Below are 16239 nucleotides of genomic sequence, written 5' to 3'. Positions count from 1 at the left end.
GGAGCGCGCTGCGGAGAGGGAAAGCGCGCGGCTCGAACACGCAGGCGCGGTCTAATTAATATTCCTAATTTGTCGCTCGCGAAGCCCGGGACAGTGCCGCCGCCGTGCTGCAGGAGGAGCAGCCTCCTGAGAACGCGCGGCGCGACGACGTTAGCGTCGGCGTTCCCGCCGAAAAGAATGTCCCGCGTCGGCGGTGTGTTTACCAGGAGGCTCCGCGGCAAGCCGACGGTCCGGATGCGAGAAGCCGCTGCTGCCGTGTCCCGACGAGAACATCTGCAGACGGTGGTGCGCCATCCAGGCGCCGACTACTAAAGGGGCGAGATCGGGGAAGCGAGAGGAGAGAGAACGAGAGCTCCGGGTTTTGTTCCCGCCGGCTCCCGGATTCAAAGATGGCGCTGCGGCTGGCTTGTTTTGCATCGGGCCGCGGGCCGCGAGCGGCGGCTTCACGGACGGCTCGGAAACGCGCGCTTGAGCGCGTGTCGGCGGCATCGCTGGCGTCGTTCGAAATCAGTGGGCTTCGTCGTCGCCACCGCCTCGCCGCGCAGCCGGTGAGTGGGCGTTGCTTGAGCGACGTGCGCGTTCACAGCCGCTCTGAACGAGCATCTGCATGCAGGCGTCGCAACTTCTGTTGAAAAAGATGGTTGTGACGTGGGTGTTTACAATGCTATAGAGGTATTACCACTGAAGGCTCGCTGCACATTACGGTTAGGTTAGCTCCCGACGCTAGAATTGCCCAAGGGTGGTTGCGATGACACCCCGCGGAGCACCTGTCACGGCTGTTATAAGTGTGCCGTATTACCATTGTTGCCGCTTCAGATGCTGAGCGTTCAACGCGCGTCGCAGTAAAGCATCCCCCTCCCCCTAACAGGGGCCGCAAAGATGAATAAGCTTAGGATTGGCTGAATCTAAAGGAACCGGATATGACGACAGCGCTTGGAGAGATGAGTCTCCCGCCAGGGCTATTTTTGCGTCGCGCAGTTTCAGGTGGGCCGACGGGATGTCGCCGCAGGGGTGCGTGCGCAAAAGCGAAAGTATTCCGCACAGTCAAGGCTCGAGAATAGTGCCTAACAGGACACATCCGTATGGTGGTAACGGTCAAGCGGTAAAGCATGCGACCAGCCTAGTTAGTGTGACACCGTGAACGTTGACAAAGGACGCAGACATCATAGAGGCGGTAAAGTCGCATGCCAAAGCAGTTTGAAGAGTTAGCTTTGTACTATACAGGCTATACCATCTTGCGGCTGAGGCGTCGGGACAGCCGAAAGACGCAGTGCTTTCGGCCACGCACTGTGAAGCAGTGATGAGTTAGAAACGTGATTTCGTTGAGCAATTGTTAGCGAACATTAGTGAAACGGTAATACCACACATGCATAATATGCTTCATATAGGAAAAAGCTTAACTGCGGAAGACGTACTGGTGGGCTAGTTGGTTTATCATGATGTAATATGGCAGCCCACTTCGAAACAAGGACGTAACGCAAATGGAACAAGCACTACAACATGGCTCGTGTTTGTTCAGTCTGTGTTACGTCCTGCCATATTCTATCATGCTTAACTGTGCGTTCGCTAATGACTGTTGCACATTTTAGTTCGTCTTGGCAAAGACGCAATGCAGTAATTATATAGTATACGAACAAATTAAGAGTATGCTTTCTACTGAGCGTGCTCGCCGCTAATGATGCAAGGGAACTCTCCTCAGGCAGACAAGGCTAGTCATTCAGCAACAGAAATGCTCGCTGCTTAATCGAGTCTCCGCCATCTTTGCGAAACTTTTTTTCTCTTTTTTTTAGCGGCAGGCATACGCGCGTACGGGTGTAGACTCGACAGAAGCAGGATGGAAGGGGACCGAAATTAAAAACTTTTATTGTGCCTTTGTCTTGGGTAAAGCTTGATATACTGAATGATCGCACCTTTTGTGCTCCGTGCTAAGCGGACAGAACTACCAACTGTGCTTCTTAAAAAAGCACTAAATATATAAACACAGAGTCAGTTTAGAGTGGCAAAGTATACTTCCCAAACTACATTTTCGTTAATATGTTCATTAGTAGAAGATATTTTTTTCTCTCTCTTTTTTTTCTAATTTTGCATCTAAGCTCCATAGATTCCGGGACGTCAGTGTGACATGACGGATTTCAAAACATCTTGTCATGCATGCCTAGGTCGTCGCAGGGCAGTGAAAATTCCTGAAACATGATAACTTTACTCTGTGGCTATAGTTTAGAAAACAACGTGTAGTCCCTCTTTACCGATAAAAAATATAATTAGACCTCAACAGGCGCCTTAATAATTCGTTACCTCACGGCGAGCTGGCGAGGGAAGTTCGAGGCGGCGTCGTATACTATACCCAACTTTCGTATTTGCTTCTTTGCTGGCTTGCCAAGCCTCCCTTTACCGTAAGAGTTTCTTTTTTGGTATATTTTAGAAGAGTAATTTACCAATACAGGCCAACTTGTTTTCTTTTTAGTGTCGATTTGAAATAGTTCGCGGTGAAGTTGCGTGTGGCCTCCCCGTTCTAGTCAAAGGAAAAGCGAATGAATGAATGAATGAATGAATGAATGAATGAATGAATGAATGAATGAATGAATATGATTGATTCCACCATTATCCCTTCGATGACAAGACCATGCGTGAAACCGCATGTAGTGACTGCTGACGGATGCATACGTCAGGATAAGCAATGTGCTTTAGAAATATGCATCTTCATCAGCAGCAGCAACAACAGCAGCCGCCGCCGCCGCCGCCGCCTATTTTCATGTCCAGTGCAGGACGAAGGCTTTTCCCTATACAGGGTGTTTCAGCGAACACTTTCAAAAATCTTTAGAAGTTACCTGTGGCAGATATCACAATTCTAGTTCATGAGCTGGTCTACTCCAAGCGGCGGACAGTACTTGCACAAAAAATTGACATGCGAAATCGACTTATTAATAAAAGTTCACTAGTTAAGTTTTTAACTAATTACATTATGGCCGATATTGCAATTTACAAATTATAGCCGTCGAGTTCGCAAGATGACACCAGTTTCTAGATATAAATTCCCGAACTTTGCGGAGAAACGCATTGGCATTCAAGTTAATTTGGTAGCAAAACGTCGTTTCATGCACTGAAGCGCGCACGCACGCGAAGAGGCAAAGATGACAGAACTGGACAAGCGCTTTCTAATAACTATTCCTAAGCTATGAACCCACGCCAACTCGCCCAGTTCGCCATTTTGTTGAGACAGTAAAGCAATTTTACCATCCTGCAAAGCGACAAGATGCTCCTACTAGATAGCAATGGCGAGAATGGAAAGCACTGATAGCTTGTCGCGTCCGTATACGTTAGGTTACATAAGTTGTTAATAGTTTCATTGAACTTCAGCGCCCATCCACGAATATTCGAACATTCTCATCGTTTCGTGTTAGAACGTGCGATGTTTCTGAAAATAAGCTGCGACTTTTCCTTTGTAATACAGACTGCACACGAATGTCAGCACCGGTGAAGTTTAAAAATGGCATTGATTTTTTTTCTATTTGCTGTCCACAAGCATGCGGCGATAGTTGCATTCTCTTTTAACCACTGATTCAACTGCGCGATGTTCGAAGTATTTCCTGCGGAAATTGGAGTCCTGAGGCGCCGGCAAAGAGCGTCTTGGTGGATATCCTCGCTGCCGATGGAAACAACGGGCACAGAAGCTTGTACTACCCGCTACGTCGCTCCGGTTACTTCCACTTGGTTGCGCCGCGAGCTCCATATACAAAGTTTGGCGCGCTGATATCCGAGCCGCCCGAATATATTGCGCAAAAAGAGGAATAGGCAAACGTTCCCTTCCGTTCTGTTTGTCGTACTCAGAAACTTTCGGAGGTGGCACTACAACGACGTGTGGCTGCCACGGGTAGGAAGGCCAGAAGACAACGGAAATTGGTCGCATCGGTGCGAAAGTCTTGCACGTATCAGGCGTCACCGCTCACGCACGCATGACGAGTTGAGAACCTCTCGGGAGCAGCCGACATGTACAAGGATTTTCACAAATCCCACAGAGAAAGACGAAGAAGAGGCAGGAGCAGTGAAAGTTTTGTCCGAACACCGAGTCCCCCTACTTTGTTCGATAATGTCCGCGGATCCAATACGAGTGCGCTCTTGCATGCGAGAAAAGCGGCCTCTCTGAGAGGCGTTATTGGGAAGCGATGTCACCCCTATACTTGGCCCGTTCGCGCGACTGGGCCCGTAAAAAGACGCGCGCTTCCGAGCCAATCACGCGGGTTCGGTATGTGCTGCTGCGTGGTATCGGTCTCGGGAATTTGCGAGTTCCGGGAGCCCGCTTCGCTCTCGTTGTTTCGTCTCGAAGACTCTTCGTAGACGAACGCAGGTGGCGCTAGCTAACGTTTTATGATGGGGACACTGGCACATGCGAGATGCACAAAGCGGAAGCCGATTATACGTTGATATGGTGACGCAGGCTATACGAGAGACTAGATATAGGGTTTGATATTACTTTTCACTCTAGCCTACATTGGTCGCTCTTTGACAAGATGCTGCATCACATCTTATTCAGAGAAGGGGACGAAAGACAAGACGCGTGGCGCCGTACTGCGTTCTCAAGGCGGATTGTTGCGTTCCTCAAGGCAGATTGGAAAGAAGACGAAATGATTCTTTGATAGAACGCTTGTGCTTTTGTCTCCGCTTTTTAGTTTTGTTTTTCTGCATTTCTTGGAGCCGCCGCTCCCTCCTTGTGGCAATGGATGAAGAGATATCCGAGGACTTTCCTGATGCGCAGCCGTCAGGTCGGATAGCGTCCAGGAAACGTGGAAGTGCGTCAAGCGATACAGACAGCGAGGCCACTGAGTTATGTGCGGACAGCTACGACTCGTCGGACGATGACTTCCAGATCGTGATGAGTAGATCAGCGAAAGGAAGACTACTGCAGGCATCTTCGTCGCCAAGTGCTTGTACCGTGAGGAGTGCACCACTGCACTGGCCGCACACTGTGCTCTTTATTCCCGTGGACCCGGCGACCAATTCTCGGCTCCTCAACAGACAGGTCTTATTTTCCTTACTCGAGAGAAGCGCACCAAATGAGATTAGGGACGTTAGAAAAAAACTCGCGGAAAAATGTCTTTGCAGTTGATGTCTTACATCGCAGAGCCCTACAAGACCTACGTAATATAACTGAGATCGACAATGTAAAGGTGCGATCAATGATACCTACAGGCGGCGATGGTACTGCGAGAGTCATTTATGACGTCGACGTTGCCATCCCTAATGACGACTTGCCAATATTGATAAAGCCAACGACAGAAGGAACTTTCATTACAAGGATTTGCAGACTGGGAAACATACGTTTTGTGAAGATTTTGTTTGAAGGCGACAGCCTTCCTTCCCACGTCAAAGCAGGGCATGTCCGCCATCCGGTACGACCATTCGTACCGAAGCCCCTCCAGTGCTTCAAGTGTTGCAAGATTGGCCACGTAAAGGGTGTCTACATGAACAAAGTCGTGTGTCCGCGGTGCTCTGAGTCCCATTCAGAAGACGCCTGCAGCACGCATGTTCTAAAGTGCCCAAACTGCAGTGGTCCTCACAAGGCCTCATCAAAGGATTGCTCGCGGGTGCGGAAAGAATTCGCGATCCTAAAACAAATGGCGCGGAACAATTCAACGCACCGAGAGGCTGCTGCCGCTGTTCGGCGCTGAAAACGTTCACGAAATTCCGCAACTGCAGATAGGAACACGCCAGCTAACGTCAGAAGGACTGCCGCATCACCGCACAGCGCCACCAAGACAGATACAAGGAAACCAAACAAAGCGGAGATGCTCGCCCGTCCTGAAGAATGGCCTGAGCTACCGAGGGCACAACTCCCTGCTAAGTTATACCTCAAAACGCACCGACTTCAACGGCTTCGGCAACTGTTGATGCGACGCTGGCTGATGATCTCCAGGTCATCAACATTCTGTGGCCGCTCATGAATGCCATTCGCGTTATACTTATCAACATGAAGTCATCGTCTGCGCAAAGCGCGCTATAGGTGCTGGGAACTTTGAGTCCAGTACTTGTAGCTCTTGGTTGAAATCATGGCGCTCGAGAAGCCGTCGTTTCGTGACGAAGTCCGGAACGCGTCGATATGTTAGTGGAACGCCAGGGGACTTAAGTCACGCATGTCGGAATTTCGACAGTTTGTGTTCATGAATAAGTTCCCCATCATCGTCATCTGCCAGCCCCTATCAGATGACATCAGACTGTCCGGGTATATGTGTGTCTTATGTCCGCCACCCACGGAGAATCCATCAAGATCATTGTATTCATACGACGTGATCTTACGTATGTCCATCGTCCAGTGCCACCTGACCAAGAAAACCAGTACGTATGTCTGACAGTGGAGAAAGGCAAGCTCACTTTCACAGTAGTTGGAGCCTACATATCGCCCTCAAGTCGGCTGGACTGCGAGCGGTTACGGCAAATCACGACAGCGACTCCGCAGCCTTTGGTGATGACTGGAGATTTTAATGCCCACCACCATCTCTGGGGAAGTTCTAAGACAAATTCGAGAGGTAGAAGATTAGTGTCGTTTGCCTCCGAACAAGAGCTGTGCTTGTTAAATGATGGAAGCCCCACTTTTCTACGTGGAACTGTCTACTGTAGCTGCCTGGACCTCACCTTTAATTCACGCTCCTTCACTAGAAAGGTCAGGTGGTTTCCGGATATTGAAACGCGGGGAAGTGACCACCTACCCACTTATCTTAGGAATGAAGGGTTGACGGGCTCCAAGTTAGCCGGCGTCACGCAATGTATCGACTGACCAAAGTTCAAATCAATTGTCGAAGACGGCTGTCGTGATGACTTGTCCTCTAGCCTAGAGGACATCATAAAGGGTGCCATAGAGGCTGCCACACATTCGCTTCCGAGAACTTATACACGCACCGAATACGACATTGAGCTGGAGAAGCTTCGTGCAATTCGTCGCCGTGCAGAGCGAAGATGCAGGCGCACGAAGTTTTGTACTTGACTTAAGGCTGGCCAGAAGAACTCAAAATAAAATTCAGCGTCGCATGGACAAACTTGCATCGCAAAGATGGATGTCATTCTGCGAGTCTTTGGACCCACGAAAACCTTTGTCTCACATATGGAGAGCTGTTCGTGGTCTCCGTGGAACCGCTCAGCAGCGCCACCCATTTAAGTCTTTGGCCCTTCGCCAACAATGTGCCACTTATTGTGCCATTGTCCTGAATTTCAAGCACAAAGACAATCTTTGTCCAACACATTGAGGAAATTAGATGATCGTCCTCTGAGTGAACAGACAGTACTATAGCACCGTCCCCACCGATCATCGGCTCAGAAGGCAGTGAAGGCACTTTTGTGCTTTCTCAGAACGTCCGGATTGCGCGAGCGGCTTTAACTCAAGTACTGTCCGTACACGTCTCTACACCTTCTCTCTCCCTTCTCTCTCTTACTCTTCTCCCTTCCCCCAGCGTAGAGTAGCCAACCAGACTTTTGACTGGTTAGCATCTCGGCCTTCCTATATTCCTCTCTCTCTATCAAGGCAGAGTACTATAACGAGCACAGCTCGAGTGCGAAGGGAAGGCGGGGACGACACTTAGAACTAAATTTTTTATTTAGTTAGACGATTGGATTAAATACATGGGTACTGTCACGGGGATAATGTCAACTAGCCCGCTCCCAAGCTTTGCGGGTCCCAATTTTTCTGCCCTCACATAACAAAAAACGCAAGGCTTTGACTTCTCAATTCATCGTCCACAAGCGGCGATGAATTATTCTCCGCCCCTACTGCGCAATCTTCGATATATTTACTGCGGCAGTACAGAGTTCGGAGGCGCCAACACTAAGCTGCCTACACTCAGACACTTGGACGACCTCACAGGTTCCTTAGCGGCCATTCGAGAACTCAAGACGATTCACATGCAAGGCAACACTAGCCTGCGAGGCGATGTACAACCAATTATAATACAATCACAATATAAGTAGCTGTGTCAGGGTACACTGCGTTTAAGGCCATACTCGAAGACTGACAACACTGATGCAGATCAGCAGGAACACTAACAGCCCTCTCAATTCAGTTCCTCCTTCAATGCCCTTCCTCCCTAAACCATGTAACCTCCCAACCTTTCCTCTCTTCTGTTTCTCTCTATCTCTTTCTCTTCCCAACCATGCACTCTCCCTGCTCATCGCACGTGAAAAATAGCGGGACGTCAACGTTATCGCAGTAGATAAGCAGGAGAGGTATTGGCGCTAAAAACAGCTGCATTATCGATGGGGCGGACACGTATAGTTCGCATACCCGAAGAACAACATGCGTATGAGGAGCGCCGGAGGGAACTGCAACGAGAACGTAAACGACGCCTGCGCCAAACGACCACCGACGAAGAACGTTCTCGCGATGCTGAACGAAAACGACAATTGCGAGCCCGGGCAACGATGCCTCAGTGAAGATGGAATGGCAGCGAAATCACTTTGCTTTTCGTTTGACAGCTTTGACTATCGTCAGCTTTCGCTGCCATTCCATCTTCACAGAGTGGAATGGTTGTCATTTTTCCCCTTCACCACAGGGAATTGCGCCTCCATTTAGCGCGTTAGCCTGTGTCGCGAGTGCCGACGGTGCGTGTAGTTCACTAGGCGTTCGTTATCCTTCGTCATCTTAGGTGATACGTTATTAGTAATAGTGTATTTTGCTGTGCGTTAACGAACGAACGAACGAACGAACGAACGAACGAACGAACGAACGAACGAACGAACGAACGAACGAACGAACGAACGAACGAACGAACGAACGAACGAACGAACATGAACGAACGAACGAACGAACGAACATGAACGAACGAACGAACGAACGAACGAACGAACGAACGAACGAACGAACGAACGAACGAACGAACGAAAGAACGAACGAACGAACGGACGGACGGACGGACGGACGGACGGACGGACGGACGGACGGACGGACGGACGGACGGACGGACGGACGAACGAACGAACGAACGAACGTCTTCCTTACAGTGACATGTACCCGATGCCCCAGTGGCATGCATATAATGACATATACGCAGTGGCGCATGTCCAACGGCACACAGCCAGGGGCCCCAGTGGCATGTATTTTTATACTTCCCTATCTCCGTGATTGGCCCATGAAAACCCCGCTGTGCTGACACGGAGAATAATGATTCACATTAATATAACGGAGCGACAGGATTGCACACGTGCCGCCTCAGAGGTCATTCAGCGCTATCATCATGTATGTTCCTCCCCAAGGGCAACTTGCTTATTTCAGGAATGGCAACTCTTCGTCCACATTGAGACCTTCTTCGAGTTAAACGGCAACGACTTTCTATTACCGCTGAAAACGTATGTACATAGGATAGGATGGCGGTATTAGTGGGTCGATTTAACACGTACACACCAGCTGTGGCTCATCGACGACAGCGTTAATTCTGCTGAAAGCAAGGTGTTTCGAAGCCCTGTCGCGGCGGCTTCATTTCGATGGGAACAATAATAATAAAAAAATAACGCTAGTGTACTGGTGCTTTGTGCGCATTATAAAGACCCTGAAATCGTCGAAATTATGCCGGAGTTCCCACCGCGGCGGTATGACCAGCACAAGTACTCTTATAAAATTGTTCATAAGAACAGGGAAGCGTCAGATAAATATATACGTATGCAAACAACCGAAAGGAGCCTGCATTGGGCGAGGGTTCGCTGAACATAATCACTGTTTTGCACCGCTCGACCATTGGTTAGGTTCAGTCAACACGGTCACGTATACGCGCAGTGATTGTAGACGCGGTCATCGTTCCGTGGGGTTAAGTGGCGACCGGAGAAGTTTAGAAAATTGCTGTGTGGCGTTGCGGGCCCCTCTCTTTCGTTATTTTCCCAGTGTACACGGCAGTTACGCTGTTGGTCATTTATATTATTTCCCTTTGCGGGAGAACATCCAGCAAGGTTATTCGCATCAAAGCTCCTTTTTCTTTTTTTTTTCGCGTGCTGGCTTCTTGACGGTCTCCTCGCATGTCCAGTAGGAAAAAAGAAAAACGTAAGTACACTGCTCTTAGCCAATATAGTGGAAGGCCGAGTCAACAACCATTCTTTTGCGTCTTCTGTTGTTCTATTACTTTCACTTTCCATGTTTCCGCTACGCAAGCGCAAATTTCGTGCAGGATCGAGCCTCTCGCGTGTGCAAAGGCAACCACTTTGTTTTTGCGTGTTTGTGTATTTTTTTTTTTCATTTTTACTATTGATATGAAAAGAAGCTGCGCGCCATGCTTGTTGTATTACGACGGAGAGCGCGCCTAAGCGTAAAGAAATAGAAAGGGGTGTCCGACGGAGGGCTACTCTTTGTGGCAGAGCGGACGAAAAAAAAAATAGGCAGGCTGGCTGGAGCGCGAATGGTCAGCCCGGCCTCTTAGAAAGCAAACAGTACGGTCGTTTACAAGCGCTTAAAAGATCCTCCGCGTACACCTTGTTGTGGCCGGAAGAAAACGATCTCCGGGACATTAAACCGCTCGCGCGTGCGAGGCTTGCAAGCAATTCGCTTCACCCTTTACGGTTGCTATGGGCGGAAGCGTAGAGCGATGGAAAAGAGAGCGTGTCTAGGGGGGCGGGAGCTGAAATCTGCGAGACAAGCACCAGCCGTGCTCCAAGTTCATGTGCGGCCGGCGGTCCCGCATTACGCCATTCGCGTGCGCTTGCCCTTCGGTCAGGGAGCCCGTCGAAGACAGTGTATAACCATTTGCTTCTTATTTTCTTTTTTCTGCCGCACAAGCCCTCCTCGGCAGCAGGTGTTGCACTTGTTATGTGCAGTGTCGTCGGATGTACTACAGATCCTTGCTTATATATATGAAAAGCGACGAAATTTCCTCAATGGGCCAAATCTATTTACTGCAGAAAGGAAGCACAACTCCGCTATCTTCGGTTTGTGTGCCTCCGGATATATATATATATATATATATATATAATTGGAAAGGTTGATGCACTTGGCAGGTTTGGCATCCTGCTCCAGATAAGATGCCGAGGAATTAAGGAAGAGGAGTGAGAAAAAACGAGACACACAGACACACTGGCACATACACTAACAGAAGTGCTCTAAGGTTATTTGTAGATAAAGTAGGGACATGACATTTAGGCAACATAAAGCGAAAACAGAACAACCAGGGTAATGTCTTTTTCTCTTTCTTTTTCTTTTTTTTAAGCAAGGAATAAAGCATCTGAACACTTCGTTTCAAAAAGCAATCCCTACACAGAGAGCTTCTAACGAAACTGAGGATCCCGAGAAATCCGGGCAACTGCATCCATTCAGGCGCACCAATTTCAAGTCTTTGTTGTGATACCAACTGTTTCATAAGCTGTCATAAAATGGATTAAGGCCTGCTTGGGAGGTAAGCGGCTCGCAGTGTCAAAATGCGAGGACAAAGGCAATGTTACGCTCTAGATGCCCGTCTATAGTTTTCGTGACCCACAACTTTCGTCCTGAAGCAGCAAAAGGGGTAAAACTAATTTTGCTTGTTCTCAGCGTACATAGGAATACAGTTGAATGCCATTGACTTATCATTCCTAAGGGGCCCGAAAACAACACAGTCAAAATACTTTTTGCGTCAAGTGCCTATCCCAAGTCGTCTGCGGGCATCGACTGTCATCTGACACAACCACCACGAAACGCATGCATATATGTGTGAGACAAGGGTCGATGAATAAAGGTGCGTAGGTTGTCATAATATATATATATATATATATATATATATATATATATATATATATATATATATATATATATATATATATATATATATATATATATATATATATATATATATATATATATATATATATATATATATAATATAAAGAAAACAAATGGAAAGAAAAATATAGCAGGCTACAGTGACTACAGACTACGGCTTTAAACTAACTGCCACAGCAAAATTCTCTAGCTCGATTCGCTTGTTGTTTCGCCGCCGCTACTTAAGTGATGTTTCCTTTAGAAATTGGAAGACCACGACCAATCTAAGAAGTACGCGTAATTACTAAATGATTTCGCAAGTAAGTAGAACTGATGAGAATTGATTCGGGCCTCTAAAACCTCATTTGAATGTTTTATTCGAATCTCGTAAGTTATCGTTCGAATATCTTACACTAACATTTCATTTTGCTACTTTAGTAGCCCGAACATTCGATGATTTATCCTTGCTTGATCGGATCAAATTGCAGAAAATAAACTCTTTCATTTTATGACATCGCTGAATTCATATGTAACGATAGAATTATTTGCTTATTGTGTGTTGTTTTTCAAATACATTTCTACTCATTACGCTCAATGTGCGTGCCTCTCCCGTTTCGCAAGTACCTTTGCGAAAGAGCAAGTAATGCTCTCTGTGTTGAACACCTTTTGGAAGAGTCACATAGGCTTTGGCTTAATTTCTTTTGCTGTGGTTCAGTGTATTCAGAATCTATACGAGCTAAAATTCGAAGGCATACGGTTAACAGCACTGCTGTCAATCGCTTCATGATTTCAAATAGCTCCTTTCGCTAAGCCGTATCTTTCGCTTTAATGTTTTCAATTGCTTATTTCGTATACGTATGAGGCAAAAATTACAGTTCATTCGATAGGTGATTGATAGAGATATCTCTCAGGCGTTATGGTACGCAGTTCTGCAAATTTATCTCTCGAGAAACTTATAAAATTTTATGTTCTTTTATTTTATCGCCACTGATAGTTATTCTCTAAAAGTTGGATTTTGTCACTGCTAAAATATATTAATTCTGATTTTACAGCGAAGCTGTATACCTCTACCGCCCAAGGAAATTTTCGTGTCGTTGGCGTGGTAAGCAAAAAACTCCCCATACGTGGGCCAATCCTGGAGATAGTCTTCTTCAAGCTGACATTAACGCAGTCTTTGAGTGGTGTAATACATGGCTTATGGAACTAAACATTAAAAATGCGAATTCATGCCAGTGTCTAGAAAGATTACTAGTTTACCCATTTATCACTTAAATAATGCACCACTTGACAGCGTGTGTGTGTATATATATATATATATATATATATATATATATATATATATATATATATATATATATATATATATATATATATATATATATATATATATTATTTTGAGATGCTGTCAATCCCATCAGGGATTTTTACAGGAGTGGGTTAGAAGGGTCTGTAGACATAGTAATACAGGCATTTACATAAGAATACAAAAGGGCACTTGGCAAGAGTAGAGTTTCATGGACCTATGTTAACAGCAATAAGTATGGCAAAAACATAACGCACAAAGAGCTTATTTCAATTACATATGATGTTTTGCAAAGAGACAAAAAGGAAGAGGGATAAGCATGTGGTTATACAATTGATAGCACCATACATCATTTCACATCACACATTTCCAAAAACATTTGGTAATTAATACAATGATAAAGACAATGATGATAACATCATTTAGTAGGGATTGACAGTACTGTATAATACAGTACTGTCAGGTACAGTATAATAAGTACCTCGGAATTCACATCAGTAGCAATCTAACGTCGGATACTCACATATCTCGTGTTGTCTGCAACGCTAATGGCATGCTCAGATATCTTCGTGGTAACCTTGAAAAATCGCCTTCGTCTCTCAAACTAATGCTATATAAAACACTCATTCGCCCTAATCTAGAATATGCCGCTTCGGTTTGGGATCCGCATCATAATAATTTGGTACAGTCGCTTGAAACGGTGCAAAATAATTCGGCCAGTTTTATACTCTCTAATTACAATCGAATCGCGAGCATTACGGTAATGAAAGCTAACCTTAAACTACCTACGCTTGCTTCTCGACGTGCGATGCTTCGCTTAAGCCTTTTTCACAAATTGTACCATCATCCCTACCTGCGCGATTTACTAATACTTCGTCCCCAGTACGTTTCGCACCGTCTGGATCATGTTCATAAAGTTGGCATTCTGTTCTGTAAAACAGAATCATTCCTACAGTCCCACATACCATGCACATCAAATGATTGGCATTGCCTCCCCAAATTGGTAGTAACAATATCAAATCATGAAAAATTTGTGACTTCATTAACCAATGCTCTGAAACATATCTTGTTGTATTCTGCCTTCTTATAGCTATTGCTGTTGCTATAGCTGTTGCTATTGCTGTTGCTATTGCTGTGCTATAGCTATTGCTTATAGCTAACACTGGGCTGCTTCTCTGTATATATAGTATTCTTTTGTAACATGTATTCTGCCTCTTCATATCTATTATTGCATAGTTTGAAACATTGTGCTGCTTCTTCTTGTAGTTAAAATGTTGTTGTTTTTCTGTGTTTTGACCCTGAGGGCATATTAAATAAATAAATAAATAAATAAATAAATAAATAAACAAATATTGCAATGCCGGGCCGACCCGCGGCGGAGGTAATGCAAACGTTATGCACTCCCCGTACGTGGGCCGATCCCGAAGATAGTGCAATGCCGGGCCGACCCGCGGCGGAGGTGAAGCAGGCGTTAAGCACTCCCCACACGTGGGCCGATCCCGAGGATAGTGCAATGTCGGGCCGACCCGGGGTGGAGGTGCAGTCTGCCATTGAGGGGCCCACATACACAGCCTCGCTAGTCATCATTCTCCACAGAATGGAAGGGCACTGAGTTTTTTTTTCTTCTGGTTTTCGAGCGTTATAGTGATTCATTGCGGCATAATTTGCTGTCATAATTCGCTGTCATTTCAGACTGCGAACCATTCAGGGTGATTGGGCTACGGTAAGCGAGTAGCTAAGAAATAAGAAGATATATATATATATATATATATATATATATATATATATATATATATATATATATATATATATATATATATATATATATATATATATATATTTACCGCTGTTCCGATCGGTATCCCTCGGAGTATAAATGACCTCGATTTCTATTTACAGATGTGGTGGCGGCATTCGATGGGTACAGACTACAATATGCTCGTGTACTGAGATCCCTGCGGGTTTTAGAGAGAGAGAGAGAGGGGGGAGAGGAGGTAAAAAGACGTGCACGGACAGTACTCGTAGGGTATTATAGAACTAATGGTTGTCATAATAATAAGCTTTTCACTGCTGTATCTGTCATATTCCTGGTGCTGTTCCTGAACGTTAACTTGCTAATATAATTCACCATTCAAGTAGGGTTACAATTGATTTGTGTTTAGTTTTAGAAGTGACAACAGGGTGCGAGCCGCAGTTCGCGAGTTCGTGCATTATACTACGTGCAAGCACCATTATGATGACTCGTAAACCCTCACCCCCCCAACTCCCCCCCCCCCCCACGAAAGAAAATAAATAAATAAATTAAAGAAAACAGAAGAAAAGACACAGTAGTATCTGATTAATCTCCCTGCCTTTTCTCTTCATCTCTCTTCTGCGTTTATTGAAGGACACTGGATTACATGAACGCTTGTGACAGTGGAGATTCCTGTGCGACTGACTGTGAATGACTAACTGTTATTTTTCTTTTCTCTCCTTATCTGTTCTTCCCTTTCCCCATCCCCCAGTTTATGGTAGCCAACCCGGCACGTCCTTGGTTACCTCCCTACCTTTCCCTCTTCGTTCTTCTCTCCTCTCTCTCTTTGGTCGAACTATGGGAGCGAAATAAATGAAGAAAAAGAAAAAAAACATTTGTAACGCATTTTACTTTCCACTGTCTTTATTTAGCGTTGCTATGTATACTAAATCGAACGACAAACAACCAATCTGTATATAGGTTGCAGCACAGATGCGTGGAGGTTGATGAAAACACAGGTAGCTTACGCGAAAGCCGGACACTCTGTTGTACACCCGGCCTCAAAATATTACGGACCATGAAACCTGAGAAAAAGCTGAATATCTCGGCAACCTCACAACGCAGCGTGGTATCTGCATTTCAGGCCTCGGCTATAATATGCTAACAACATTGTCGTATACAGTTTTACTGGCTACTGCTACAGGCTGCTTTGGAATTAAACTTTTTCTGAGATGTCGTGGTCCGTAAACTTTTGTGGCCGGGTGTACGTTGTAGCAGGCGCGTTCCAGCCCTCCTTGTGCTGGTATCTGCACACAGTATAACCTTTCCCGAGGCTGGCTTGACGTTTTCTTGCAACTTATGCGATGGCGAAGCCCCGCAATACTTTCGATAATACTATATAGAGCCAGCGGTAATTGTGGTCAAAAACGCAACACGGGTGCACATCATCATTGCGAACAATAAATGGTTGTTATGGTCGGTGTAATAACGCGGCCCGGAAACATTAGT

General features: G+C 45.9%; 1 protein-coding gene across 2 annotated transcripts in view; it reads left to right on the top strand.

Moving 5' to 3' along the window:
• The window catches only part of LOC142582758 (uncharacterized), a 136253-nt gene continuing 120014 nt past the window's right edge, over nt 1–16239 (top strand). Inside the window, exon 1 of one of the 2 annotated variants that reach the window (XR_012828480.1) lies at nt 1–548. Coding sequence is in view for 1 of the 2 variants with exons in the window: in XM_075692781.1 (XP_075548896.1) it covers nt 390–548 (159 nt within the window). In the remaining variant the exon portion in view is untranslated. The remainder of the gene's footprint in view (nt 549–16239) is intronic. The other variant, XM_075692781.1, reaches the window with a different exon arrangement.

The sequence above is a fragment of the Dermacentor variabilis genome, chromosome 5 (genome assembly GCF_050947875.1).
Source record: "Dermacentor variabilis isolate Ectoservices chromosome 5, ASM5094787v1, whole genome shotgun sequence".
NCBI classification, from domain to species: Eukaryota; Metazoa; Arthropoda; class Arachnida; order Ixodida; family Ixodidae; genus Dermacentor; species Dermacentor variabilis.
This window is presented reverse-complemented; position numbering and strand designations above follow the sequence as displayed.